This window comes from Pleurodeles waltl, chromosome 11 (genome assembly GCF_031143425.1).
Source record: "Pleurodeles waltl isolate 20211129_DDA chromosome 11, aPleWal1.hap1.20221129, whole genome shotgun sequence".
Classification (NCBI taxonomy): Eukaryota; Metazoa; Chordata; class Amphibia; order Caudata; family Salamandridae; genus Pleurodeles; species Pleurodeles waltl.
This window is the reverse complement of record NC_090450.1, coordinates 828,340,379-828,367,888: the sequence shown is the minus strand read 5'-3', so window position 1 is coordinate 828,367,888 and position 27,510 is coordinate 828,340,379. Positions and strand designations below refer to the sequence as shown.

General features: G+C 42.3%; 1 protein-coding gene across 3 annotated transcripts in view; it reads right to left on the bottom strand.

The window, feature by feature from the left end:
• TTC28 (tetratricopeptide repeat domain 28) overlaps nucleotides 1-27,510 on the bottom strand; it is a 1,605,451-nt gene that overhangs the window by 676,814 nt on the left and 901,127 nt on the right. For all 3 annotated transcript variants that reach the window (XM_069214676.1, XM_069214678.1, XM_069214677.1), the window contains one exon: nucleotides 20,923-21,053. In XM_069214676.1, the coding sequence (XP_069070777.1) occupies nucleotides 20,923-21,053 (131 nt within the window). The remainder of the gene's footprint in view (nucleotides 1-20,922; nucleotides 21,054-27,510) is intronic.

The window sequence follows — 27,510 nt, the reverse complement described above, 5'->3', positions numbered from 1 at the left end:
GACAGCAGTCACACATAATGATTACAGGTTGTGCTGCCAGATATAGTAATCAATTCCATCATGTGTTGTCATTGAACATAAAAAGGGCCTTTACTCCCAGGTACCAAAGATAATGTAAACGTTTAATTCTTGCTTGCGCAGTTGTCTGAATTCTAGAATATATTGCATTTAATTGTCCGAGCATTACTAAATATGACCCTCAGTGGAATATAGATGGTATTAGAAGCTCTGGTTTTTATTATTGGGCAGAACTTGCTGTGCACTAGCTGGCAAGTTTTATATAGCTCAGGGTGGAGGAGAGGAGCAGAGTCTCTGGGTGGTGCATTTGTGTGCAAATATCTTTGTCTGCATGCTTCAATGTATATGTATGTATGTGCACATGAGTGACAAACCGCACCTACTTCATGATCACCTTCTTAAGCACCTGCCTCTCATGAGCTGGTGGTGCCAGCCCCTCCTCTGGGGTGAGGGAGTGAGTTCTGAGAAGGTTATAGTGACACCCCAGTCTTTTACTAGGCATTATATGGGCCTCAGCCAGGATGGTCTCTCACATCTTAATGCCCACCATAATACAAGACATAGGACACAGATAGGACACGGGGACATAGAGGGGTGTCCTTTGTTTGATACAGAGATCTTCATTAAATCTTCTCGTAACAATTTAGAGTCTTTGTCCAGGTTGAATCAGCCTTTCATCTTTCGGAAGGCAATCCTATCTATCATCTTGTTTAGCACCTATCAATAAAGTATTAAGAGGCAACAGACAGTCATCTCAAAACAAAAGACTACACACTCTTACAAAATAAATTTCCACCCTATAAGAACCATATTGCAATCTCAGATCGAAAAAACTACAATTATTTAACCACCAAAGTACAACCTCACAGCCAACAAATTACAATATTTTACAAAAGAAAGCACAATCTTATAGCAATCAGACTATAACCTCAAAGCCAATGGACTACAGTCCCATAATAAATAGTTTGCAGTTCAATAATCAACAGGATACCTCTTCCCTAACAGGGTACAAAATATAGAAATATAGCCACTAGAGTACAACCTCATAACCAACAGATTAAAATCTCTTTCTAAAGAGAGTACAATCTCATTACAACGAGATTATAATTTCATAACCAATGAGCTACAGTCCTATACCCAATAGGCTACAATTTCTTACCCAACAGGGTACCCTCCTATAACCTGCAGAGTACAATAAAAGAACAACCAAACTACAACCTCTTATCCAACAGAGCACTATCATTTAACTAGCAACAAACTGCAATGTGCTACCCAACAGTCATATAACCACAAGAGCACAATCTCAAAACAGCATGCAATCTTATATCCACCAGATTACTTTCTCATTACCACCACAGTACTTGTCCTTTCTAATACTCACCAAAGTACGATCTCATCTTTAGAAAACCGAATCACTGTAACTGGTATACACAAATAAAATATATTTTTAGAAAAAATCCTTGTGTGCAGAACCTCCATACACACTAACCTAACTTGAATTTTATAAACATAGGTAGCTATTAAAGGATAGAGTTAAGATACATCACATGTGAAATATATTACTGTCTACAGTCATTTGGAATGGTAGTTTAGGCAATCTACAGTATTAGATAGGCTAGCTCTCTTTTAGTTATGCGCGCACAAAGATCAGCGGAATTGCTGCCTCGTAACCCAACGTAAATTCCAAGCTCCATTTCTCTGGCAACCATCTGTGCTCACAATGAAATTCTCACTCATCCAGGGAGGTTAGGATTGATTGCCAACCACTCTCCCATTTGTTGAACTCGGCCACCTTGAGTTAGTGCTTTATAATGGAGCCATTATGAGCTACACGTATTGGTTCCCCTCTCCTTACACAGCAGCAATCACTCGCGCATCACTAGGGAAAAGACCTTCAAGAACAATCAGAAAGAAGCATTTCACCTTTCCCCTTAGTGAAAGTTACAAACTGATCACTCATGGCAAGACTTTCAAAATATATTGAGAAGACCCCGCTTTGTGTTTTATAGTAAACACACTCACACTTATTAGCGTCAAATTTGCAATGCACTCTTTTTATCTGAACCTCTTTTTTTAATTCATGGCTCATTCGTGGTTATTTAACAGATATGCTCTCTATCAAACAAATTAGTTTACAAATTATGCAAGAAAAGCATATGGGATAATATATCACTTCGCACCAGTTTACTCAAGGAACCTTATTCTGCTATTTAATTCCATCCTTTTCCTCACACCTCAGTCTTCGACTTTCTACACATCTTCTCTCACCTCTCCTTCCCCCCTTCCATGTGCCATCAGCTTACTGTGCAGTATTCAATTACAATAAGAACTATGTTCGACCCCATTTAATTCTGCTAAAATGTTGATCACTTTTGGACTACTTTGTTTCTAGACTTTTGTTGTGAGCCTCATTGCCTGAGTCACACTCACTGTAATCTGTATTATAATCGAGTGGGTTGTAAGGGCCAGTGTACACCTTTTAAGATAAAGTCCAATGCTGCACAGCTAGGGTAAGGGGCTCTGGGCATCTTCAGCATCATCAAAGAACTCACCAACCCCAAGTCCTGCTCCGCCGATCCCCGCCGCTCGCAAGTCCTCTGCGACTCCCTCGACACCTTTTTTCACCGCAAGATCATGAACTTCCAAGGCAGATTCACCTCCCCGATCCCCACGACCACCGCTGCCAACACCAACCCCAACGCACCCAACCACACCAACCTCCTGCCTGGACCCACACCAACGACGAGGAAACCACCAAGACCATGAGCACCATCCACTCCGGATCACCCACCGACCCCTGCCCTCACCATGTCTTCAATAAAGCCAGCCAAATCATCACCCCCCAGCTCCGTACCATCATCAACAGCTCCTTCGAGACCGCCGCCTTCCCGGACAGCTGGAAACAAGCCGAAGTCAACACCCTGCTCAAAAAACCCAAGGCCGACCCCGAAGACCTCAAGAATTACCGACCCATCTCCCTACTCCCCTTCCCAGCGAAGGTCATCGAAAAGATAGTCAACAGCCAACTATCACGCTTCCTGGAGGACACCAGCCTGCTCAACATCTCCCAATCCGGCTTCTGCAAGAACCACAGCACCGAGACCGCTCTCATCTCTGCTACCGACGACCTCAGGTTCATGCTCGACAAAGGTGAAACCGTGGCCCTCATCCTCCTTGACCTCTCGGCAGCCTTCGACACCGTCTGTCACCACACACTTCGCACACGCCTCCACGACGCTGGAATCCGCCACAAGGCCCTGGACTGGATCACATCCTTCCTCTCCCGCAGAACTCAGAGAGTCCGCCTTCCTCCGTTCCTGTCAAAAGCCACCAAGACCATCTGTGGAGTACCCCAGGGATCCTCTCTCAGCCCCAACCTTTCCAACGTCTACATGGCGCCGCTCGCCAACATCGTCCGATTCCATGGCCTTAACATCGTCTCCTGCGGGGATGACACACAACTGATCCCCTCACTCACGAAGGACCCCGCCATGGCCAAGACCAACCTCCACAACGGACTTCACGCCATCGCCAACTGGATGGAGGTAAGCCGCCTCAAACTGAACTTGGATAAGACCGAGATCGTCATCTTTGGCTCAAACAAATCAGCATGGACGACTCCTGGTGGCCGGCCACTCTAGGAGCTGCTCCAACTCCCACCACCCACGCACGCAACCTCAGCTTCATACTGGACTCATCGCTCACTATGACCTAGCAAATCAACGCCATCTCATCCTCATGTTTCAACACCCTCCGCATGCTTTGAAAGACCTTCAGATGGATCCCTACTGAAACCAGAAGAACGGTCACCCACGCCCTCGTTAGCAGTAGACTGGACTACGACAACGCACTCTACGCGGGAACAACAGCCAAGTTCCAGGGAAAACTTCAGCGCATTCAGAACACCTCAGCACGACTCATCCTTAATCTCCCTCGCCACAGACACATCTCAGCCCACCTCAGAGACCTCCACTGGCTTCCCGTCAACAAAAGGATCATCTTCAAACTCCTGATCCACGCTCACCAGGCTCTCCACGTCGCCGGCCCTGCCAACCTCAATGAGCGTCTCAACTTCCACGTCCCGACACGCCAGCTCCACTCCGCCAACCTTGCCCTCGCCACCGTCCCCCGCATCCACCGTATCACAACCAACATCAACCTACGTCTGACCCAGGACCTTCTGACCTTCAGGAAGCGTCTCAAGACCTGGCTTTTCGAGCAGTAGCACCCCCAATGCCTTGAGACCCTACCGGGTGAGTAGCACGCTTAACAAATGATTGACTGATTGATTGATTGATTGATTGGGCTGGTTGCACACGAACACGTGCACACATATGTACATGCTGAGTGTGAGACTACCATCTACTCATACTGGTATCTGCTTAAAGTTAGCCTGTCGAAGAGGGGACCCTCATGGATTGGTACTATCCTGAAGGCTTATAATTAGAGTAGCCATTCATAGTGTAAGTCTGTAGGGCTACACTGGAAAGAGAGTGCTTACTTTATTATACATTATGGGCAATATCTGCACTAAATTACATATCATTGTTTCACAGACTCAGTTCCTAATTAGATTTTGGCATTTGACTCACCCTGCTGGGCAATTTAATATCTCTGCTGGCCAGCCGGAGAATCAAAGGCCTCTCCACACTATAAGGCCATTACCCTGTAATTAGCCCTGCTCATGGAAAGAGAAAGAGTTGGTGAGAATCTAAGTGTCTAATTACTTTTCACAATGCCAATGACCTGGGAAGGCTTAACCCAAGAGAAACAAAGGATGGTAGCCAGGCCTGTCACAGGAGGGAGGTTTGGAGGGAAGGGACCAGGCAGTCATTCCATGTAGACCTGCCTTTTGATTATCTACACTCCACTATATCATGTCTGGTGTATGTGGTGTTATCATGCTCTTAGGGTTCAGGGCTCGTTAGGAGGGAATGGTGTCACCAGATGTATTTCCACCTGTCATCATGTAAATATTTGGGAATTAATGGGTAGTACTGGGTAATGTGTGTGTAATAAAGTATTTTTCTTTTAGAAGTAAAATGTGAACTGAGCCTCACTCACTCTAAATAATTAGGAGTGCTAACTGGGAATGTCTGCCTTTTAAGTTAAAGTCTACTGCTACACAGCCAGGACAAGAGCCTCTGTAGTAGTTAGATGCAAACATGTGTGCACACCTGTGTGCACCGATGTACACACATGTACACATATATATGGGATGATGGTGTGAGACTACCATCTAACTCAGCCTGGTATCTACACACAGGTAGCTTCTCACAGACAGGACCGTGTATGGATTGGAGTTAACCTACTGAAGGTCATATAATGTGTGTGGGCATTCCTAGTGTAAACCTTTAGTGATAACTGTAAAGCAAGTTAAGAGTGTTTTACCACTGTTATTTCCACCTGCCATCATGTATATATTTGTAAATTAATGCATAGTATTGAGTAGTGTGTAGGTAATAAAATGTCATTATTTTAATAAGTAAAAGCACTGACTGAGCAATGATTTACTGGGTGTTGTTAGTTGTGTACATGAGAACTGGGATATTTACCCACATTGACAGACAGAGCAGAGTGAGAATGGTCCTAGTGGAGTGCCGTCAAGAGATGGAGGTGTCCCACAATAAGAATTTATTGTTAGTCCCTTGATTGAGACTGTCAGGTTGAGTAAAGCTCTGAGCCTTTAGTGCACTTAGTGCAGACAGCATCAGAATCCAGTCTTGAACCTTCGTTGATTTGTGTTTGTGCTGCTTGAATTCTGTAGTGTAGGCTAGTCTGAAGACACTTGATCAGACTGGGTTGATAGGAAGTGAATGCAAATGAACCTTAGTTGATACTAATAGCCTTGTCCACCAAATGCACTGTGCACAATATGCACATTTTTTAATTTCAATCTCTGTTCCATGGAAAACTGATGCATTGATTCCACATAGTAGTTGCCTGGCCAGATTTCTTTAGGTACAAGCTGACTCTGACATCTGATTTAGTATTATCTACTATCTTGTTTTATTTTCTGGGGATACCATCCTAGGCACTTTTGCAGTAGACAAATTGAAGTAGCACTATAGATCAGGTGACTTCCAACCTCCCTTAGTATCACTGCAGTAAGTTGTATGGCCTCCCCATATGTTTCACTATTTATGGACCCATTTGTGAGTTTTAAAACTCTGTGCATGGACAATGGCGTTATCCATGACACCTTACTTTAGAGAATATAGTAACACATGAACTGTTCCAAAATGGCCAAATGGTTAACCTCCTGTTGCTGCTAAAGGTAGGCAAATGGGATTGGACTCTAAGAGAGCTCTGGTTGGGAACAGATCTGGTGCCTGACTTTCTACCCGAGGACGTCAGGGTTTAGGAGTTACTTTCCCAGTTGCCAAAACATTGCGGGATTTGGCAATTTTTTCAACCTCTGCAGGACTGGGACAAGGTGCTACAATTACAGCTACAGTAGGTGCACGCACAGTAAGTAACATTTTGGATTGAAGTGGGCTAGTCCAGACTCTGGGACATTGTCTGGAAACAGTTTGTTGATGATTGTGCAGCTCTGACTGGTTCTAAAAGTACTCCCTGTATTTGATAATGCACACTGCAGAGGTTTACCACAATTAATACTATTTACATTTTAGTGTATCATAGGTTACAATACACATTCTGGGTTCCTCAGCACACATACCCTCATGGTATCTGGAAATTGACCCTTTGTCCAAAATAATGTGCTACTATACATTGTGAAATCAAATAGGCTAAGTGAGCTGGGACTCACAAACATGTTGAGTTGTGCGCTCGCTGTGCAGGTCGTTGTAAAGACTGCACGCCACCCATTTGAATTCTGACAGCATTAAAGCAATCTATCTTCCTTGAAAAGTGGATACATTGAGAATCATGGCTTGGATGAGTATCACTGGATTGGACAATAGTGAAACATTTCCTTGGTACAGGCCTACAAATATCTAGCAGCAAGCACAATATTACAAGTTAATATTATTGTTGTTGCAATAATAATTATAACACTTAAACTACTACTAATGGTAGTAGGTGCAGTAGTACGAGCAGGAGTGCTGCCATTTTGCCAACTTATTCTAAAACTGACACTTTGCAATGGGTGATTACATTAAATTCATACCATAAATTTAGGCTTTTACTGATTAACAAAACGTCATTGTTGCTCGTTGTGCCACGAGCAATCTATTGATCACATAAGGTCTAGCATGAAAGTTCAAAACGTAGGCTATTTCATGGTATGTTCATTGTATAGAAATTTACAATATTTGTATTGTCATAGAATACGTTCCAAATTGAGGCGCCATTTAAAGTTGTGACGTATTAGTTGACCTGAGTCAAAAGTAATCTATGAAACGTATTTTTGGTCGTGTTTCATATTGTTTGATGTGCTGTTGAGAAGGCAAACGCTTAGCCAATGTCTTGGAGCCGTGCTGCGCACTCGGTGATGCCAAAATTGTGTCTAATGTATATTACAAAAGGCCCAGAATGCACTAATCCTATCCATATTTAGTTTCTGAATGAAATCACTGTTTCACTTCCTAAAGCACTAACCTGGGCTAAACGGCAAGTAAAACAATTCCATCATTACTCTTAAAAAAGCCCGTCCTGTGGAATTCGCTTTAGAATTACTGCAGCCATAGAAAATGTGTGTGTTATAGAAATGTCTGCAGAAAGTGCCAACTAAAACAATTTTGTACACTCAGGAAATTCTGTGGTCGAAATGATGTCATCAGGAAGCACTAAGTTACATACAACAGTCTCTGGTATCACAAACATAGTGGATACTTGTCAATACCTCTTAATTGGGTTTCCAGATGTACAATAAATTAGGGTGCCATGATTAAGTAGAATTCCCTTGAGTCCAAAAGAATGTAAGAAAAAAGGCAGAGTTCCTTGTTGAAAGTATTATTCCGAGACTCAACAAAAACCTCTCATCGACTTTCAGATGAATGGTGGTGAAAGAGCGACCATGTTATGAACCTCTGGATACAAGTAAAAGTTTTCCGAATGCACTTCTATGTTTGTTTCACTAATTAAGGTCAATCGTTTTATGTTGTGGAAAATGGCGTAGCCAGTGTGTCAGGGGCACTAGTGCAAGGTGGAAAATGGCTACCCAAGTCACAGTTTGAACTGTGAAATACAGCAACAACCAAGGCTCACCAGGACTGGCCCCGGTGTCACTGCACCTGCTGCAGTAATGGAAGCTACGCCCCTGGTTGTGGAGTTGCCAATAAGAACCCACATTTACTTTATGACAAAACTTTTGTAGGACTCAAAATTATGCTAAGAGCCTCTAGCCCCTTCTTACTATTGTGCCCCTCTAACAGGTTTTGGGAAAGACATGTTGCGTCAAAGATGGACTGAGCAGGCCATAGCCTGTCTGTAGCTTGGAGTATAATGCTGATACGGGGTCCATAACGCAGCATCAATAATGCAGCAGGTGCAGTGGCATGGGATCCATTTTACCCCACTTATTGCCTGTTTTTAACTACCAAACCAGGTGATGGAGGGCCGGTTTCCTTGCTTGCACTGGTTCCCATGGGAATGTAGGACCTAATTCAATACTATTACTTAGATACTAAAGAAATACAGTTGGATTTGATTCTGTGACTTGATGAACGCCACTCATAGTGCATCCGAAAGCAATAGTCACTTATTGAATGCAGCTGATGCATCGTTCGACTTCGTTCTGTGACTTGGTGGTGGTTGCTGCTGGAGGGTCAAACATTAGTCTGTTCCTTATCGAATGTGGCTGATACCCGTCTGACTCCATCTCTCCAAGCAAGCAAAACTAAAATAGAGCAGATATTTGCCATCGTAATCCATATTTTTCCCATATATGGTTCTCTGGGCAGGTAAAACATTAAAAATAGGAACATGGGGGAGCGCGCGAGCCGCCAGCTAAGATGGCCGCTACCTAACGGAGTTCCGCGCATCGCCGGACGCATTTCCGACACCGGAGCCATTTTTATTTAGTCTTTTATGGCGCCTTACCTCTAATTACCTGCTGGATGTGTTGGTGAGCATTTTTCGCGTTATAAATGCCGCCTAGCTTCTTTTTTTTAACTTTTAAATGTGTTTCTACATTTCTCCTCATGAAATGCGGCCATTTTGAATAACTATTACTCACCACTACGATGTACTTTTTTGCTTGTTTTTTGGATCTTTAATGGCTTTGTTTGAAGTTTTCTGCGCAAGCCATGTAATTTATTTTTACTATCCCATCACTAAATTTCTGGAGTTCCTGGACCACTCGTTTCCTTATTGAAAGATTTTTTTTTTTTTGTTTTTTTTTTAAGGGCAAACTAAAGAAAGGAAAATTCGTCACATCAGTTCTCCTCAACTGATAAACTTTTGCAGTTTTTACAATTGGATACTTCTGCTGCAGCGTCTTCTTCTGCCAAGTCAAAGATGTCTTCCTCACCTTCTTCTTCGCCTAACGTCTCTCAGAATATGTCTACAACCACTCATAAGAGGGTCAAACAAGACCCACCTTCACCAGTAAAATCTCCCTCACCAATTTCTCTTGAACTTGTGCTTGAAGAAATATGTGCACTGCATCCTTTCATTGAAGAAACTAATTCTCAGATGAAAAATCTTGATACTAAGTGGTCTCAAATGGAAGTAAGAGTTTCTGTTTTGGAGCAAAGAGTCAGTGATGTGCAAGATGAAACAAATAAAATTGCTAACTTGGAGACAGAAGTGGCAACCTTGAAGACACTTGCGGAGGATTTGGAAAACAGAAACAGGCGCAATAATCTTCACCTTTATGGATTACCTTGAGGGGAGTGATCCAATTTCATTTTTTGCTTCATTCTTTCCAAAGTTAGTGGACCTACCATCTTCTACAGTATTGAACATCCAAAAGGCGCACCGCATTGGACACCCTCCTTTGCATTCCTCCATATCTAAACTAAGAGGTGTGATTATTTTCTTTCTTGAATTTACTGATCTATTGAGAGTGCTTAATGCTGCAAAAGCCAAAAAACAAATCTCTTGGCAAGGAAATAAAATCTTCATCTCATAGGATGTGTCCAAAACTACTGCAAACAGAAGGAAATAATATTTGGACCTGCGTCCATAGCTTCGAGACTTGGGAGCTTGTTTTGGATGATTCCATCCGTGTTCGTTCAAATTGACATATCAAAATAAGATCACTTCATATACCTCTCCTGCAGCTCTTCATGATTTCCTAAAACTACATTCTACAAATTCTATGGAAACGGCTGGCCCATCTACACGTTTACTATATGTGTTTTCTAAATCTATTATGTCTTTGTTCATTACTATTGAGATACTGTTGATGGTCCTTCATATGTAGTCTATAACAGTATATTATATTGGTATGACTATAGGTCTTTTTTGTTAATGTATTGTTTTCTTTCCACAGGTTCCTGGTGTCTTATATATAATAATTTTTGCTTGTATCATTTGTCCTTCGATGTGTTCTGTTTCCTTGCTGTGCCGTCTTCAGTCTGTGCTGTCACCACCCCTGTCCCATTGTTCATACATCTCAGGTATGTTTTGGCAGTCGTCTTTATTTGACATGTACTGTCTCTTCTTTTCCTCTTGAATATTTTCTATCTTTTCTCTTGTTGTTTCCCCTTTACTCTTCTCTTTCTCTGTTTTTCTGTTGTTCCTATCCCCTATATGTATTATTAGTTATTTACGGTACAAGACCCTGCATGTATCTATATGGTTATGTGACGTAAAATTCAGAGTTATTTCTTGGAATGTCAAAGGGTTTATTAACCCAATAAAAAGGCAGAGAATTTTATCCCATTTAGCTAAATATAATCCAGACTTGGTTCTTTTACAAGAGACCCATTTGACGGATTCTGAAGCACTGGAACTTAAAAGAGGTTGGGTGGGCAATGTTTTTACTTCTTCTACTTCTACAAAGAAGAATGGTGTTATTGTGCTCTGCCATAAAAAAGTATCAGTTACTGTTATTTCGCAAGACTCTGTTTCCGATGGTAGATGGCTCTTTGTGAAGCTAAGTATTAATGAGATTACAATGACTATTGGCAATATTTATGGTCCTAACTACTTATTTTTTCTTGCCTATGATTACTAAACAATGTTTGCATTATAATGATTGCTTTTTTCTTCTTGGAGGGAATTGCAATCAAATTATTGACCCTTTTATAGATAGACAATCTGTAATTAATTTTTCTCCTCATAAAGCATAAACAATTTAAGGCATTTCTCTCACAATGTAATTTAATTGATTCATGGAGAACTTGTAATCTTGATGGTAGGGATTTTTCGTTTTATTCTCCACCACATGGCTCATTATCTAGACTTGACCATATTTTTGTTTCAAAATCACTCTCCCAAAATCTTATTAACTCCTCCATTGAACCTATGGTAATCTCTGATCATGCTCCAGTCATCACAGATTTTGATTTGCTCCCGGTGCCTCCCAAATCCAATAGGTGGCGATTTAATAATTAATTGTTGCTTGATTCAAAATTTTCCACATCCTTTGCTGCCTTTGCGGAGGAATGTTTCTGGTGTAATGATGTTCCTCATGTTTCCCCACAATTGCTATGGGATTCGTTTAAGGCTGCAGCTCCTGGTCATATACTAAATTGTGTCTCTAATAAAAAGAAAACTTTTAATGCACAGCATCAAACTCTACTTCTCAAAATTAAACGTTTAAAACATCAATATTATTCTTCAGCTTCAAATTTTAATCTACAAGAACTTATTCAGGCTAAACTGCAATTTAATAAAACCTCAATGGATAATGCCTCCTCTTTTCTTCTACGTAGTAGCGCCCGCTTGAAATAGATCAGGGAAACTTCTGGCTAATTATTTAAAAGTACGAAAGCAACGTCACACAGTGAAGTCTATAATCACAGATACTGGTAAGTCCCTTTTTAAAGATGATAATATCTTAGCTGAATTTGTCAATTATTATCAGACTCTTTATATTCCTGAGTCAGGCCCGACCTCCTTACAGATTGATGATTATTTAAAGAAAATTCCACACCCTAATAAGACTCTAGTTAATGTTTCTCCACTTGAAGTTGATATTTCTGCGTCAGAAATAGTTAAAGCTCTTCAGTCTCTTAAAAAAGGTAAAACTCCTGGTCCGGATGGATTTACAGTGGAATTCTTTCTACATTTGTCTGACCTTTTGCTTCCCAAACTTTTACAGCTTTTTTGCTTCTTCACGGGCTCTGGCTGTACAGGGGGAGCATTTCAAGAAGCTTCGATTTGTTTAATTCCAAAAGAAGGTAAGGATCATACTTACTGTAAAAATTATAGGCCAATTTCTCTACTGAATACAGATTATAAAATGTTTGCAAAATTGTTAGCCTTACGTCTTGATCCCCTTTTACCTGGGCTGATAAGTAAGGAACAAACTGGTTTTGTCAAAGGTAGACTTGCTTCTGACAATTCTAGAATATTCTTCAATGTACTCAGCAAGGCTTCCGCTCTTTCGTACTCTTTAGCATCATTTTCCATAGATGCTGAGAAAGCGTTTGAACTGGTCTTTTCTATTAAAAACTTTAGCCTGGCATGGTTTAGGGCCTCATTACATTTCATTTAGCTCTTTGCTTTATCAATCCCCAATGGCCTCGATATTGGTGAATGGGAAATTGTCCAGATACTTTGTATTACGTCGTGACGTTCATCAATGGTGTCCACTTTCTCCACTCCTATTTATCCTAGCCCTAGAGCCATTTCTATCCTGTATTAGAAATAACATTGAAATTGAAGGCTTCCAATATGGTGAGAAACATTTAAAATTAACAGCATATGCAGATGATATACTTCTATATATTTAAATCCCTGAGCTCTCGATTCCATCTCTACTTCGGGAGATAGAAGATTTTTCTTTGATTTCAGGCTATAAGAAAAATTCGAATAAAACTGAAATCCTTCCTCTAACAAAATTTTGTTTTCGATCATCGTTCAATATTACTGGCTTCCATTGGAATACTTCCAAGATTAAATATTTAGGTATTTGGTTCACCTCTTCCATTCAAAAGTCCATTGAAGTAAATATTTCTGAAGCTTTAGAGAAGGTAGATAGATTCCTTCTGTTATGGAATCCCTTATTTTTATCATGGGGGGGCCATCTTGACAAAATGATGATTTCGCCTAACATTTTATATATCCTATCCATGATTCCTTTGCCTGTTACTTTGTTTAAGCAACTGGACTCCAGATTGTCTAAATTCCTTTGGAACAATAAGAAATCTAGAATTTCTCTTAGTCACCTTTACCATTCTAAACAGGAGGGGGGAGCCAATTTTCCTGATTTTAGAGTGTATCATAAATCCTTTTGTTTGCGTCAAACTTCTAGATGGATCTCCTTTCAAAGCTCTGTGTTTACTCCCTTATGTTTGGATACTGAATGTTCCTTTCTTCTACCTTTTGCCCCTCATGAGGTGGTATCCTTCTCTTATAATATTTCGCTTATCTCCTCCCTGCTTCTTAAACATACTTGTGCTCTTCTGCGTTCTCACTATTTACCTCCAACCGTCGCTTATTCTTCTTTTCTGAATTCCCCTATTTGGCATAATCGTCTCATCACTATCAATAAAAATCCCTTATTTTGGAAATCTTGGTGACAAAGAGGCATAGTGTGGGTCAAGGATTTATTCTCCAATGATACTCCACGTTCATTTTCACAATTCCAACTTCTATTTCATTGTCCTAATTCATTTTATGCCTAAATGTCTTCTTCTTATTAAAGTTATTCTGGATGTACTTTTTTCATTGGATTCCCTTCCTTCTTCTTCAGAAGTACCCTTTTCTTTGTCCTCCGTTCCTACCTCATTTTCTAAGGCATCAATTATTTATAAACTTTTTCAATCTCCTGTTTTGACACGGCCTAAGTCAAAAATGTAATCTCAATGAGAATTGGATTTGGGATGTACCTGGACTATTCCCTTCTGGAATAAGATTTGGCATAGATTTTAGAGAATATCTAGATCAGCTTCTACCACAAAATCACATTTCTTTCTTTACACAGACTTTATTTTACCCCCTCTACTATAGCTCAATTTTCTGTATCTTCAACTTCAAATTGTTGGTATTGCGATCTTCCAAAAGCAGACCATATGCATCTCCTCTTTGAGTGCCCTCCCACTGTCTCCTTCTGGAGAAAAGTTTGAAGTCAGCTTACCTCCATTTTTCATTTGCAATCCCAATTATCTCCCTCAGTGCTTTTTCTAGGTAGCCTATCTGCCAACATAGTTTCAGATGATGATAATATAAAGTTGTTGGATTTCATGTTAGCTTTAGCCTTTCAGCAAATTACTCTTAATTGGAAAATGTCATCCAACATTTCATATAAGGCTTGGTGGTATAATGTCTGCGACTATCATAGACTAGACATTGCTTTTACCTCTTTATGCTGCCCCTCTGTTTGTGATTGAATCTAATTTTAGCTAATTTTATGCCTTACTGAATATCACTGTCTTTTTTTTTAGCTTTTCAATACCCATTGTATCTTTTTTATTTTTCACTGGTCTTGTTCCATTTTTTATTGTTTTCACCCATTTTACACTTTAAAATGTTAAACAGCTTTTACAATTCTTTTCAAGTTTATCTCATTATCATTGTGACAGATATCTTGTAATGATATTATGAGATCCATTGTATTTTGATTTTAATAAAGCTGATTTACCTTAAAAAACAATAGGAACATGGAACAGATCAAAAAATCAGCACGTTCTACAAAGAACAACACAAAGAGTTGAAACTGAAGTGTTTGATTTTTTGACCGGTTTAGTTGTGTACTCACTTATGTTTAGTGACCATTACAACATTCAGTGCCTTAGGACAGAGACCACTCTACAGGTGTACCTTCTAATTTATGTACATCTTATTTGATGGCAATGTACTGGTTTGCTATTACTGCCCCTTCATTAATAATGGCTGATTACACTTCAAAAACCACCAGACTTCTTTAGGCCCGTTCTGTGTCTATCATAGAATCACCTTGCTAAGTCTCTATCATGGCCTGCATGTCCTGGCATGAGTGTGTGCTTGTGTGCGTGCATGTGTGTGTGTGTGCGAGTTATTAGACAAGGCCAACAAATCATTCTTGCTCATATAGGTACGGCAATGTACTTCAAGCAGTACATGGTCCTGTAAAACAGCACCTTACGCTGTATCCCATCAACAAATTCAGTTACCCTGCATAAGATAGTTGACTTCTAGTGTTGAACTGTGTGGGAAACTTCTCTGGCAGAAAATAGGAGGTTTCAGCCAGTATACCTCCTTTTCCTCTGCGTACACAACCATCTCTTGATGTGACTAGCAAGAAGTAAGGCTCCCAAAGATAGGATGGATGAATAACTACCTCCTCCTTATCCAGTGAGCACCTCTGCTTCACCCTGTAACCAGTGTGAAATCCTGGAGGAAAAGCAGGGAACGGGCAGAGACAAAGTGGACACTGTGTTGCAGTCAAATGCTCCTTCAGATATGAGTGAGGTACAGATCAGCCATAGGGAAAACGAAGAGGTAGACCACGGAAGCACGATGGGGAACGGTTGCAGTTATAAACAATCTCCTCTCTGTAATTCTATGGGGAGAAATCCATGTACAATACCAGCGTTGAGTGGGAGATGAGGGGGCCACAAGGAGTTAATGATGGCATGATGGCACACTCGGCTATTATGTCACCTGGCTTTTATATTATTGGGAACATCAAGGTAGTTTACCTCACCTAGATGAGACAGGATCTACAGATTTAGGAAGTTAATCATTCTTTATTCAGGCTAGGTACCACTTCCAGGCTCAGTTTCAATTCTCTGGTCAGGTCTCCTTCCTGCCTCCAACTGTCCACCTCTAGTATCCTTCCTTCAGCACACACACCAAAACTCAATGGCATTACTGCATTCTGTTAATCAAACTCATCCTCCCAAAGACCAGTTCAAAAACTAGGGAAAGAAAAGCCATAAATCGGATGTTAAATGTCATTTAACAAAGCTGAAGTTGGCTACCTTCCGTTCAGTTCACCCCAGTAAAGTAATTAAACCAAGTCCAACATGTGCATGGAAGCACCCGAAAAATGCCAGATCTAGGATTATCCTGCACATCTGGCAGGGAATATTTTGCACATCCATGTTTTTAGGTTGAGCGTGCAAGCGGTCTGGCCTGTTGTAATCTCTCTTCTGGGCTTTTAACCATGCTCCCCTCATGCCCATCACTATCACTCATTTGTGGGCTTGCCTTTCAAAAATCCTTTGTTATCATTGAAAAATGCTTTACATTTGTCCCTCCTTGGGGCAGTTTTGTTACTCCCTTGCAACAAGGAAAAAGGGGGAGGGTGGGCAAATCATATGGGTGATTTACCTGGTCCTGTGCATTATACTCCCGCCATACACAATACAAAAAAGAATGCTCAGTTCCACGGGAAGTGCGGATCCTCACTACCAATTAGGGAAGAAGTCAGCCCTTGTCAAGGTTAAAAAAAAAAAAAAGCGGGGAAGCTAAGTACAATGACCCAATCCCCTCCAAGTATGACTAGTTATGTGTCATGTACCCCTACTTAGGGACTGACTCAAGAGGTCAAGTGTTGCTAATCCCTACACTGGCTATGAAAAACTGGTTAACATGTTTCTCGCTCTAGTAGTCATAAGAATCTATTCACGATTCATCAGGACCTATGAATGAACAACCTAATCCTCACTATCATGTAGACACATACCATATGATTAATTGATATTATGGTAATCTAAGCAGGAACTCTCGTTGAATCAGAAGGATGGGTCCAATGGGGATTACACTGGGCTTGCGTTGGTTGACAAATATATTAATTTGTTTCAGGAACGACATCCTCTGGTAGACCTATTGCAGCTCCGTGCTCCCCATCAATTGATCATATGGTATGTGTCTACATGATAGTGAGGATTAGGTTGTACTACTAGAGTGAGAAACATGCTGACCAGTTTTTAATAGGCAGTGTAGGGATTACCAACACTTGACCTCTTGAGCCAGTCCGTAGAGTAGGGGTACATGACACACAACTAGTCATACTTGGAGGGGATTGGGTCATTGTACTTAGCTTTCCCCCTTTTTTTAAACCTTGACACGGGCTCCATCTTCATAATAAAGTTTGGTCCTCTGGATACAATTTTAACAGCTTTTTCACCAATCCCACATTCTTGCACTCATCATCGGCAATAATTTCTAAAAGATCTTCAGGCAAAGAGACCCCTTGAGGGGGGCCCTCAGGCATTGCAGTGCCAGCCTGACGAGGAGCATAGCCCGATGATGAAGCATGTCACCAAAGGGTGAGTGAGGGCTCTTGTTCCGAGTACATCTTGCTTGTAGGGACTGACTGACCTCCACCCTAATTGGTAGTGAGGATCCGCACTTCCTGTGGAACTGTGCATTTTTTTTTATTTGTTACCCCCTTGGCCATCGACCCTGTTACATGGATAATTGCACTTTTTCCGATAATTTTGACTGCGAGCGAACCTTTTTCCTTTTGTGTCTCTCCTTCATGCTCATGGTGGCCGCAGAGCTTTGAATTGGCTCGCTTAGGGCAACTGTTTTACATTTTTTGTGGCAAGAAAAGCCCAGTTAGGAACTTACAATGCCAATAGCTTTAGCTCGAGCAAACGCGTGACCCATTGCATTGCAAATGCTTGTTTTTTTTTGTTCAGCCTGTGCTCTGCAGCAGCCTAAATGATGTGCAGCCTTACAAAAACTCCTGCATAATTAATCAAAAAGATTTATGCAAAAGGCTGCGGATGACACTGGACGAAACAGTGCATGATTGAAAATTGTACATGTTTTTTTAAACAAATAGAAAATCTCACACAATTTCCAAGTAACCTCAGTCTTCAGATCTAATATGGGAAGGGAAATGAACTCGATTTCCCCATGAGACATTCTCAGAATTGTTGCTATATATCTAAACATTTATTTTTTTCGGTTAGCAGCAGTCCCACTTTTCATTTCGTTTTAAATAGTCGTTTCACATCAACGTCTCATGTGTTTTATTGTGCCGAGAATTCTTTGCAAAAACAACTAGAAATAGCTGGCGCTTTCTACAAGCTAAGTGATGGTTTTCAAAGTTTGAGTGAGACTCCAAATTCCAAGGACAGAACTAACTATTTACGGCCCACAGGAGGATTTCGGGTTTATTCTGAGACGTCACATAAGTATCGTGGCCAATGAACAATTGCTTCTAGGATTCAAATCCAAGTTGGAAGACTGTCATGACACTGATATACGACTCAGCTGTGATTAATTACCAGGAACGGTCTGCAATCCTTTGACAAGCGCTAAAGAGAGTGACAAATGTGTGAAACTCCTGCTCTGAGCCCAGACAAGCAACAGTTCCTGAGATTCTTCCTCAGGCACAACACTGGGGTGTATGCAGAGCCGGCCTTGTCTACAGAGCTCGGGTTCCCACCAATCACAGAAACATAGACATCCACATTAGATAGGAATGGCCAATAACTCATCCAAGCTCAAAGCTTCCCAACAAACTGCCAATCCTGACCGGTCTTTGGCTTTTGCATCACTCTCTCGATTCTAAGGATCCTTGTAGTTGTTCCCAGCACCATAAATATGGCATGGAATGATAGGAGTATTTATATAGCACTTAACGACCTTGACTAGGCACCAAAGCACTTTGTGGACAGAGAGCACGCTACTCCACTGGAACCAAGAATTATTGATGACTTCAAACGTAATGGTTACAGTTTGTAAAGCTGTTTATCATATAGCTCTTATGCAGTTTAGTCTTCCCATGCAAGTCTATTATGCAATTTCTTTTATTAACTGAGTATATAATGTTGTCATGTAATATAGTTATGGATGTTGTGCGTAATTATTGAGATCATCATATATACAATGCCAGCAATGGTCATACTGTTTGTTACCTATAAGTCAATATCTGCCATAAATTCCTCTCTCATCAATTGTGTCAATCACCTTCTTGAACAGTTAGTTGTATATGTGGTGCTATATAGATAAGTGGCCATGTCACGAGCAAGAATTTAATAATATTTATCAATCGGTTTGTAACTATACATATATTATGTTCAATGGTGCAGTGCTTCGTATATGTTGTGTTAACAAATATTTATAGCTTACAAAAGGTGTGAGTCATAAAATGTTCGTCACATTTCAAAGTCACTCTGGTGGTCCAAACGTTTAATCTGTGGTCACAATTCTTAAATCCCGATTTAGAATATCAATATTTGTAGGTATGTCGAACTGCGAAGCTCCCTAATAACAGGAAGAATAAGAAAGAATAACATATTTTCTACAGGACACCTTAGGAAGGGAGGTTACGGGTATCTGGAGGTGGCAATGAAAAATCCTTAGAACGCCTACACAATGTGGATTTTGGGGAATTTGTGAGTATACTCAATTATTTTGCCTGGCCATTCTCATTATGCCAATGCACATAAATTCCCTACATAGGCAGGAGTAACTTTGTTTTTAGGATGGTAAACGGTCTGAAATGCCCGAATATTATATGAAGTTTTTTTCATGCAGAAAAGTAGTGTACAGAAGGATGAAAAAGTTATATGTGTTAATGCACATGTTCACAGTACTCATCCATGCAGATTCTCCTCTCTTCAGATAAATTGCAAGGGTGGACAAGGCGGAGGAGGACATGCATCGGAACCTACGAATTGCATAGTTTTCCTATGTGCTGTGTCACAATTTTCAAAATCCCCTACAAGTTGGAAATCTCAGAAGATAGCTGTGGTGCAACAGGCATACCCTTTTCAAACATATTTCTGACTCGAAATCTACTGCAATGTGGTGTTAGAGAGTTAAAAACATGAGGCAAATGAAACAAAAGTTTGAGAAAACAATATGACAATTATTTGGGCAGCAGTGGAAACACTTATTTCGTGAAGTTGAGTTTTAAATTACATGGCTAAATCTAAGACTTGCTTTCGAATGTTGTTAACAAGAATGATTCTGCCTATGCCCTTCACAAAACGCCTTAGGAAAGAATGCTCTCTCAGTTTGTTATGAGCCATTCTCAGGCTCACCAAAAGGAAAATCTAAGAGGCAGGCAGGTCCATAAATAAAACTTAGTCGCAGTTTGTAATTACAAATCCTGCTCTTATCCCAGGACACATTTAAATAAAGTGTCTCTCCAATACAATAATCTCCAAGAATAGCATAGTGATTGACTGACAATGGTTTTCACTGCATGCTATTCAGTGATTATGTAAAGTACATCGAATGACTTCAGCCTCTGCTTGGCACTATACTTAGCATAGCAGACACTATAAGAATATACATTACAGGAACACTCAACTGCTAGAAAGCAGTGAGTGATACAACAGTCTCTTCCATTCACTGTAGTACTATCTGGTGTAAGACCTACTGGCATAAAACGAATAGTGCAAACTAATAGTGGAACAAAATATGTCCACATTCAAACCACGACTCACTAGTGACGGAGCTACAGACAATGCTGTGCAAAAAGAGAGAAATTAGGCAAGCCATGCCCACTACATAATCCTGTATCACGGTTACTGTAGGACTTGTAGACATACTACAAGTACTTGTAGACATACTTCATCAAAGGCCAGGTATTAAGGCAGACAGTGGAAAGTAGCATCACGTACATTCCATCTACTGCATGTGAAGATATATTACCACATCACCAAGTTATGAGCCCCTGCAGTATTTTCATATTTCTTCCACATAAATCTGATACATTTTTTTTCCTAAATTCGGTAGTATTATCAGTATGTTGGCGATATATTCACAATTTGGTAATATTCCTTTAGATTTCTTGATGGATAGAAACACATGCACAAGGATATATTCCTCTCCACACCTCAGATGATGGAGCAAAATAGTCGTGAGTAGGGAGAGGACAAACGGGCGACAGGAAGCATCTGTCCTCTGTGAATATGTTCAATGAACCCCTACCTCTCTCTCCTTCAGTTTCATGGCGAGCACCAGCTGATGTCTGTGGTTGGTGAGAGCCTCCCGATAGTTTCCTTTGGAGAAGAATGCCGAGCCTAAATTCCCATGGGCTCTGCATTCACCCGTCTGGTCACCTGGATGAAATGCGAGCACATTCAACGTCAGTCTTTCTAATAGCTGACGGCTATTATGAAACAGACACATAAACCAATACACCAGACTTCACATGAACTATTCAATATTTACTGGTTTCTTCTATTTATAATTTTTGTTCATATCTTTTTATGAAGATTAACACATGATGCAACTAATCAATCATATAAAATAACATCAAACTATTACATCTGCACATAAATAACATGAATTACAGTATTTCTGAAAGGGTGCTAAGCAAACACATTTCGAAAGTACATGATGTTTGCTAAAGTTGGGCTCAGAAGATATATCAATCACACAAACAGTGGTAGAAGAGCAATGGAGGTAGTGCAGGGAGCTCGGGGAAAAATATGAGAGTTGCAGTGACTCCAAGGACAGTCAAGCATCAATTAAGCCGGGTTAAGGTTAGTTCCAGGAGGTCACAAACTATTATGATCCCAGGGGTCAATCTGCACCTATCACAACGTAGGGAAGATTGACAGCTCTCAACGTCAGGTAAGGGGTGTCTCAAGTCAGCAGACATATCTCCCAACCAGCCTGTAGACCATCGGAGGGGGTGGGGGGGCGATTTTCGTTTTTCAGGGTGGGTAATTATTCTTCTGTTTATAAATGATGGTATTTTAAGTTTTATCTTCTGAATGTTTCAAATGTGAATGATGGAGGGAGGCTAGTGAATTGGGCACATTAATACTGAAATACTTCAAGGCAGTTTTAGGGAAGGTGTGCACATTATTAAGCAATTGTATTGCCTTCAGTTGACCCTTTATAAATATGTCATCTTAAAGAGCTTCGACATTTAGGATATATTTATTGATCTTCTCCAGGAGTTTGATTAAATGCATAGATGGATTCTGTGGTCCTTCCAAAGCTAAAGGAATCACTGAAGCTGTAATTGATATTTTGACACAGATTAAGTAAGTAAGGCTATTGCAAGATATGAGGCAGAGGGTGAAATCACAAAACAAATTCTAAATGGCTAGATAATAAGGCATGGACCTCTTCTGGCATTCACTTTGTCTAACAAGTTTCATGAAGAATTAAGTAAGACACTACTCATGCTAGGAGATGTCTCTAGAGTGTGCATACATCACTTCTCTGCCGTGCCTTTTGTGGGTATAGTGTTAGTAGCACTGAATGAAAACAAACTTGATTCTGTTAAAAGCATGATATAGATATATATTGATAAAAAGCAGTTGATATTTTTTGAAAAACACAAGTCCATAGTTTTTGACAAGCAACCATAGAAAAGTCATAGGTTTCTACTTACAGGTGTGAAGAGCATGCTACTTTGATTATCTCACATCACGCAATAAATAAAAAATGGATTTCCAGGTCATTAAAGGTTACCTGACATAAGTTTGTTCTTTGTCTACTATAACAATAGTAAACAAAAAACATTTTTTTAATATAGTATTTCATACTACTCTCTTCCATTCCCGTGTTGTGGTTATAACGTGCCACAACTAAACAATTAAATCAATTTAATAGTGCTGATGGACAGCATGAAAAGGGAGCAATTAGGTCTTGTACTCATGAACCTCACCTAGCTGCCTTGTTCAGAGTGCAACTTGGGGGCTTTACTCAATCTGACAATTTAATTAATGATAGAAATGAGCTTTAAGAAGGGTGTGCCCAGGAGCAAAAAAATCATTAAAACTTGACTGTCATGGCAATTTAATTGCAAATGTGCAATACTGCACCACTTTGTGGCATAAAGTTTTGAGAGGAAATTATATTATCTAATGAAAATTAAGGACTGTTCCTCTCTTTCATGGTTGTCCCATATTCGATTACCTATGTATTCCAATTATTATGAGGGAATTGTGGAGAACACGCAGCGGGTCAAAAAGTGTACTGCTTAAATACTGATACTCATCAGTGCCCACGTTTCTTTGAATAATAATGCCTATAATAGTGAGGATGCTAAATATTTTGAGGTCAAGGCCTCACTGGGTATTGAGCATAATGTACCTCCAACAACACCTTTTAGACAAGAAATGTCTTTATCGACAAATGAAATTACTACAAACTGCCCTTTGGTAGTGGTTTTATCCTTTTGCTAATGCTTTCTTTTGTCATTCCTCTTCATTTGTCCTGAAAATGATAAATGAGGTACTGTTGTATAAAGCCAGTTCTTAATGCATGAAAGGTGAGATGTATTTCCCAGGCCTGCAGGCTGTGAATAGACAATAAGGACCCACATGTCCAGTTGGCCGTAAAGGAAGTTATAAGGTACCCATTATGCGTAAGGCTTAAACACACCAAACCCAAAGGCTTAATGCTTTATGATTACACGCAGTGCAGTCACTTTTCCTTGTTTATCCCTATATCATGAACTGTTAAGAATTGATTAATTTCGGCTCCAGAGTCTGAGATATGGTTTTTATTGCTACTTTGTGTAAGTGGTTTATGTTATAAGGAATGTGATAGTAACTTTAATTGCTTGTTTCATTTGTATTGTATGACTGATTTAATGTATTAGGCTTTGGTATAAGTTTTAATGACTAAACTAAACAATAAATAATCCAGTGATCATGACAAATGGAGCTGTGGCACTAAACTGAAAAATAAAACACAAAGGGGGTCATTCTGACCTCGGCGGTAAAAGGCGCTTACCGCCGGTCAGAAGACCGCCATAACACCGCCGCGGAAAGCCGCCACGGTCATTCTGACCCACAACGGCCAAACCTCCAAAAATCCGACCTCCACTGCAGGCCGCCACATCAGCGGGCAGCGATAAACTGGAGATGACCAAACCTCCACCGTCACGCCAACAGAAAAACGCCCATGCCATTACGACCCACGAATCAACGCGGCGGGCTTTCCAACGCGGTATTCCATTGGCGGTACACACCGCTGCGGTCAAAATACAAACACAGCACCAAAACACAGGCACATTGGACAATTACAAATACACACACCTGATACACATACACAACCCACTCCCACACAATCAATCAACTATAAAACACACCCCCACATCACCCACAAACCCCTACGACCACAATTACTGAGAGAAGGAGAGAGAGACACAGCAGACAATCCATAGCAATACACACTGAGGCACACTACACCATCACACACACCACATAGTAGCACAAAGCACCACACACCAACATACTCATCATCACATACACCACCCCACACCTCACCCACACCACCCCATGGCACCCCAAAGGCACCCACGCTTTTCGGACCAAGAACTCCGGGTCATGGTGGAGGAAATCCTAAGAGTGGAACCCCAGCTCTTCGGCTCACAGGTGCAGCACACCAGTATAGCTAGGAAGGCGGAGCTATGGCAGCGGATCGTGGACAGGGTCAACGCGGTGGGACAGCATCCCAGGAATAGGGAGGACATCCGCAAACAATGGAACGACCTACGGGGGAAGGTCCGATCGATGGTCTCCAGGCACAACATCGCGGTCCAGAAGACTGGCGGCGGACCCCCACCCACCCCTCCCGAATTTACATCATGGGAGCAAGAGGTCTTCAACATCCTGCATCCTCAGGGCCTCGCAGGAGTAGCCGGAGGAATGGACTCTGGTAAATCCAATCTCAACTACTAGATCCCCCCCACCCCACCAGCATGCCAACCCACACCCCCACCCTCACCCCCAACCCCCCAGCACACATCCTCCCTGACAATGTCTCACCAGCACAACCCACCCATCCCAACACCAACTCCTGCATGCCAACACAATCCATGGACACCCATCACCCAAGCATGACCACCGCACTTACCCCCCCCCCACTAACTACCCTCACAACACCTCCCTCAAGGGAATGCCTGCACTGGGGGACGAGGGCACCCATAACACGCACGCTATTGCACACACAGAAACAATAACCAAACTCTCTTACCCCATGCAGGACCCGAACGCCAAAACACCAGCCAGGAGGGTCCAGAAATGTCCATCCCACCCCCGGAACAGACCCACAGTGAGGACAGCAGCTCTGTCGACACTGAACCTGATGACCAGCCCGGACCATCGGGGACCTCTGGCCACACCAGACCCGACACCCTCTGCCAACACCAGCACAGCTCCCACCCAGCGGGCCCATGCCTCTGTCTCTAGGACACGTCAATCAGCGGTGTGTCTGCCACTACAGGGCACTCAGGCTAACCCAACACCCCAACAACAACAGGGACCTGGGGGCAGTGGGAGCGGGCACACCGTCCAGGAGACAGATGCCGGGGGAAACCGGGCAGCTCGGAGGGCTGCTGTGCGACAGGGGGGGGAGGAGAGGCCCAGGGAACCCACTCTCCAAGAGGCCCTCACCACCATCATGGGGGCCTACCACCACTCCCAAGAGACGATGGCGACGGTACTGGCCAGGTTCACGGAGATCCAGGCACAGCAGGAGGAACGCTACATGGGGTTCAGGGAGGAGCTGAGAATCATCGGGACCGCAATGGGGACCATCGTCCTGGCCCTCAACAGGATAGAAGACGCGTTGCGGGACCATGTGGCACCGCACAGGGCCACTGTCACTAGCCCGGACCAGGAACAGCCTACCACCTCCGCCGGCGCTAGTGGACAGGAGGCCCCAACACCACGGCAGGCCACCAGAACCCCACCTCCTGCTGAAGAACAACCACCCCGTAAGAGGAGCCCGAGATCCAAAAAAAAGACAGAGTAGGATGTCAAGACCCCCGCCAGCAGGACATACCCCCTGAACTCTTCCCACTGTCCCACATTGCCACCCTGTCCAACCATGAACTGCCTCTGCTCCATCCTTCCACAGGCAAAAGGACAATGCACCTGTGAGACTGAGAACTGGACTCTGCCATGGACATTACTCCACCCCCACCCATCACCCTTAGAATCACATGTACCAATATCTAGCCCTGTAAATAAATCACATATTGCACACAAATCAGTTTGGAGTCATGCTGTATTATTAGCAAATGTATTACATATTACTGTTCAATATCTGTTCTGTCAATTAGTGATGACAACATACCAATGTCAATACGCTGTAGTTCATGGGCAAACCAAGCAGAAGTCAGGCACTGCGTCATACAGCACTGAGAAGGGAAGGGAAAATAAAAAATTACCCAAAAATATCTGGTGGGAACTACAGAAAGTACAGATGCAGGAGGCTAGAAGCAATTGTGAAATGGCGTGGGTGATTCTTACCTGGGTGTTACTGGAAATACTGTTGTATCACTCTGTCCCTATTGTCTGTGTCGTCCTCTGAGTCTTCCTCCTCTTCACTCTCCACAGGCTCCACGGCTTCTACAACACCACCATCTGGACCATCCTCCTGCAGGAAAGGCACCTGGCGTCGCAAAGCCAGGTTGTGAAGCATACAGCACGCCACGATGATATGGCACACCTTCTCTGGTGAGTACATTAGGGATCCACCTGTCATATGCAGGCACCTAAACCTGGCCTTCAGGAGGCCAAAGGTTCGCTCAATCACCCTCCTAGTACGCCCATGGGCCTCATTGTAGCGTTCCTCTGCCCTTGTCCGGGGATTCCTCACTGGGGTCAGTAGCCACGGCAGGTTGGGGTAACCAGAGTCACCTATTAGCCACACACGTTGTCTCTGTAGCTGCTCCATCACATAGGGGATGCTGCTATTTCGCATCACATACGCGTCATGCACTGACCCTGGGAACTTGGCATTTACATGGGAGATGTACTGGTCAGCCAAACAGACCACCTGGACATTCATCGAATGATAATTTTTTCTGTTTCGGTACACCTGCTCATCGTCTTTTGGGGGTACCAAAGCCACATGGGTCCCATCAATGGCACCAATGATGTTGGGGATATGTCCAAGGGCATAGAAATCACCCTTCACTGTAGGCAAGTCACCCTCCTCTGGGAAAATGATGTAGCTCCGCATGAGTTTCATCAGGGCAGACAACACTCTGCTCAAAATCTTAGAAAACATAGGCTGAGACATTCCAGATGACATGGCCACTGTGGTCTGGAATGACCCACTGGCCAAAAAATGGAGGACTGACAAAACCTTCACCAGAGGGGGAATCCCTGTGGGTTAGCGGATGGGGGACATCAGGGCTGGCTCCAGCTGGGCACACAGTTCATGGATAGTGGCACGGTCAAGTCTGTATCGAACTATTATATGGCGTTCTTCCATTGTCGACAGGTCCACCAGCGGTCGGTACAAGTGAGGATTCCTCCTTCTCATCGCAAGTCCCAGCGGACGGTGCCTAGGAAGGACAACATGGAGCACAGAGTCAGCCAAACCACAGGTACGTACAGACAGCTTGCACAGTTAAAGAATGGCAATGGGTTGAAAGGCGTGTATGTGTGGCAATGCAAGGCCTAGGCCTGTGTGTCGCAGTCAAAATTAAGCCATGTAGGCCCTTGAAATGGCGGCTGCCTGACCTGTGAAGTGGGACAATGGGATGTGAGGTCAATGCGCTGGCGGGGCACACCGTGGCGGTAGGCGGTCGAAGAC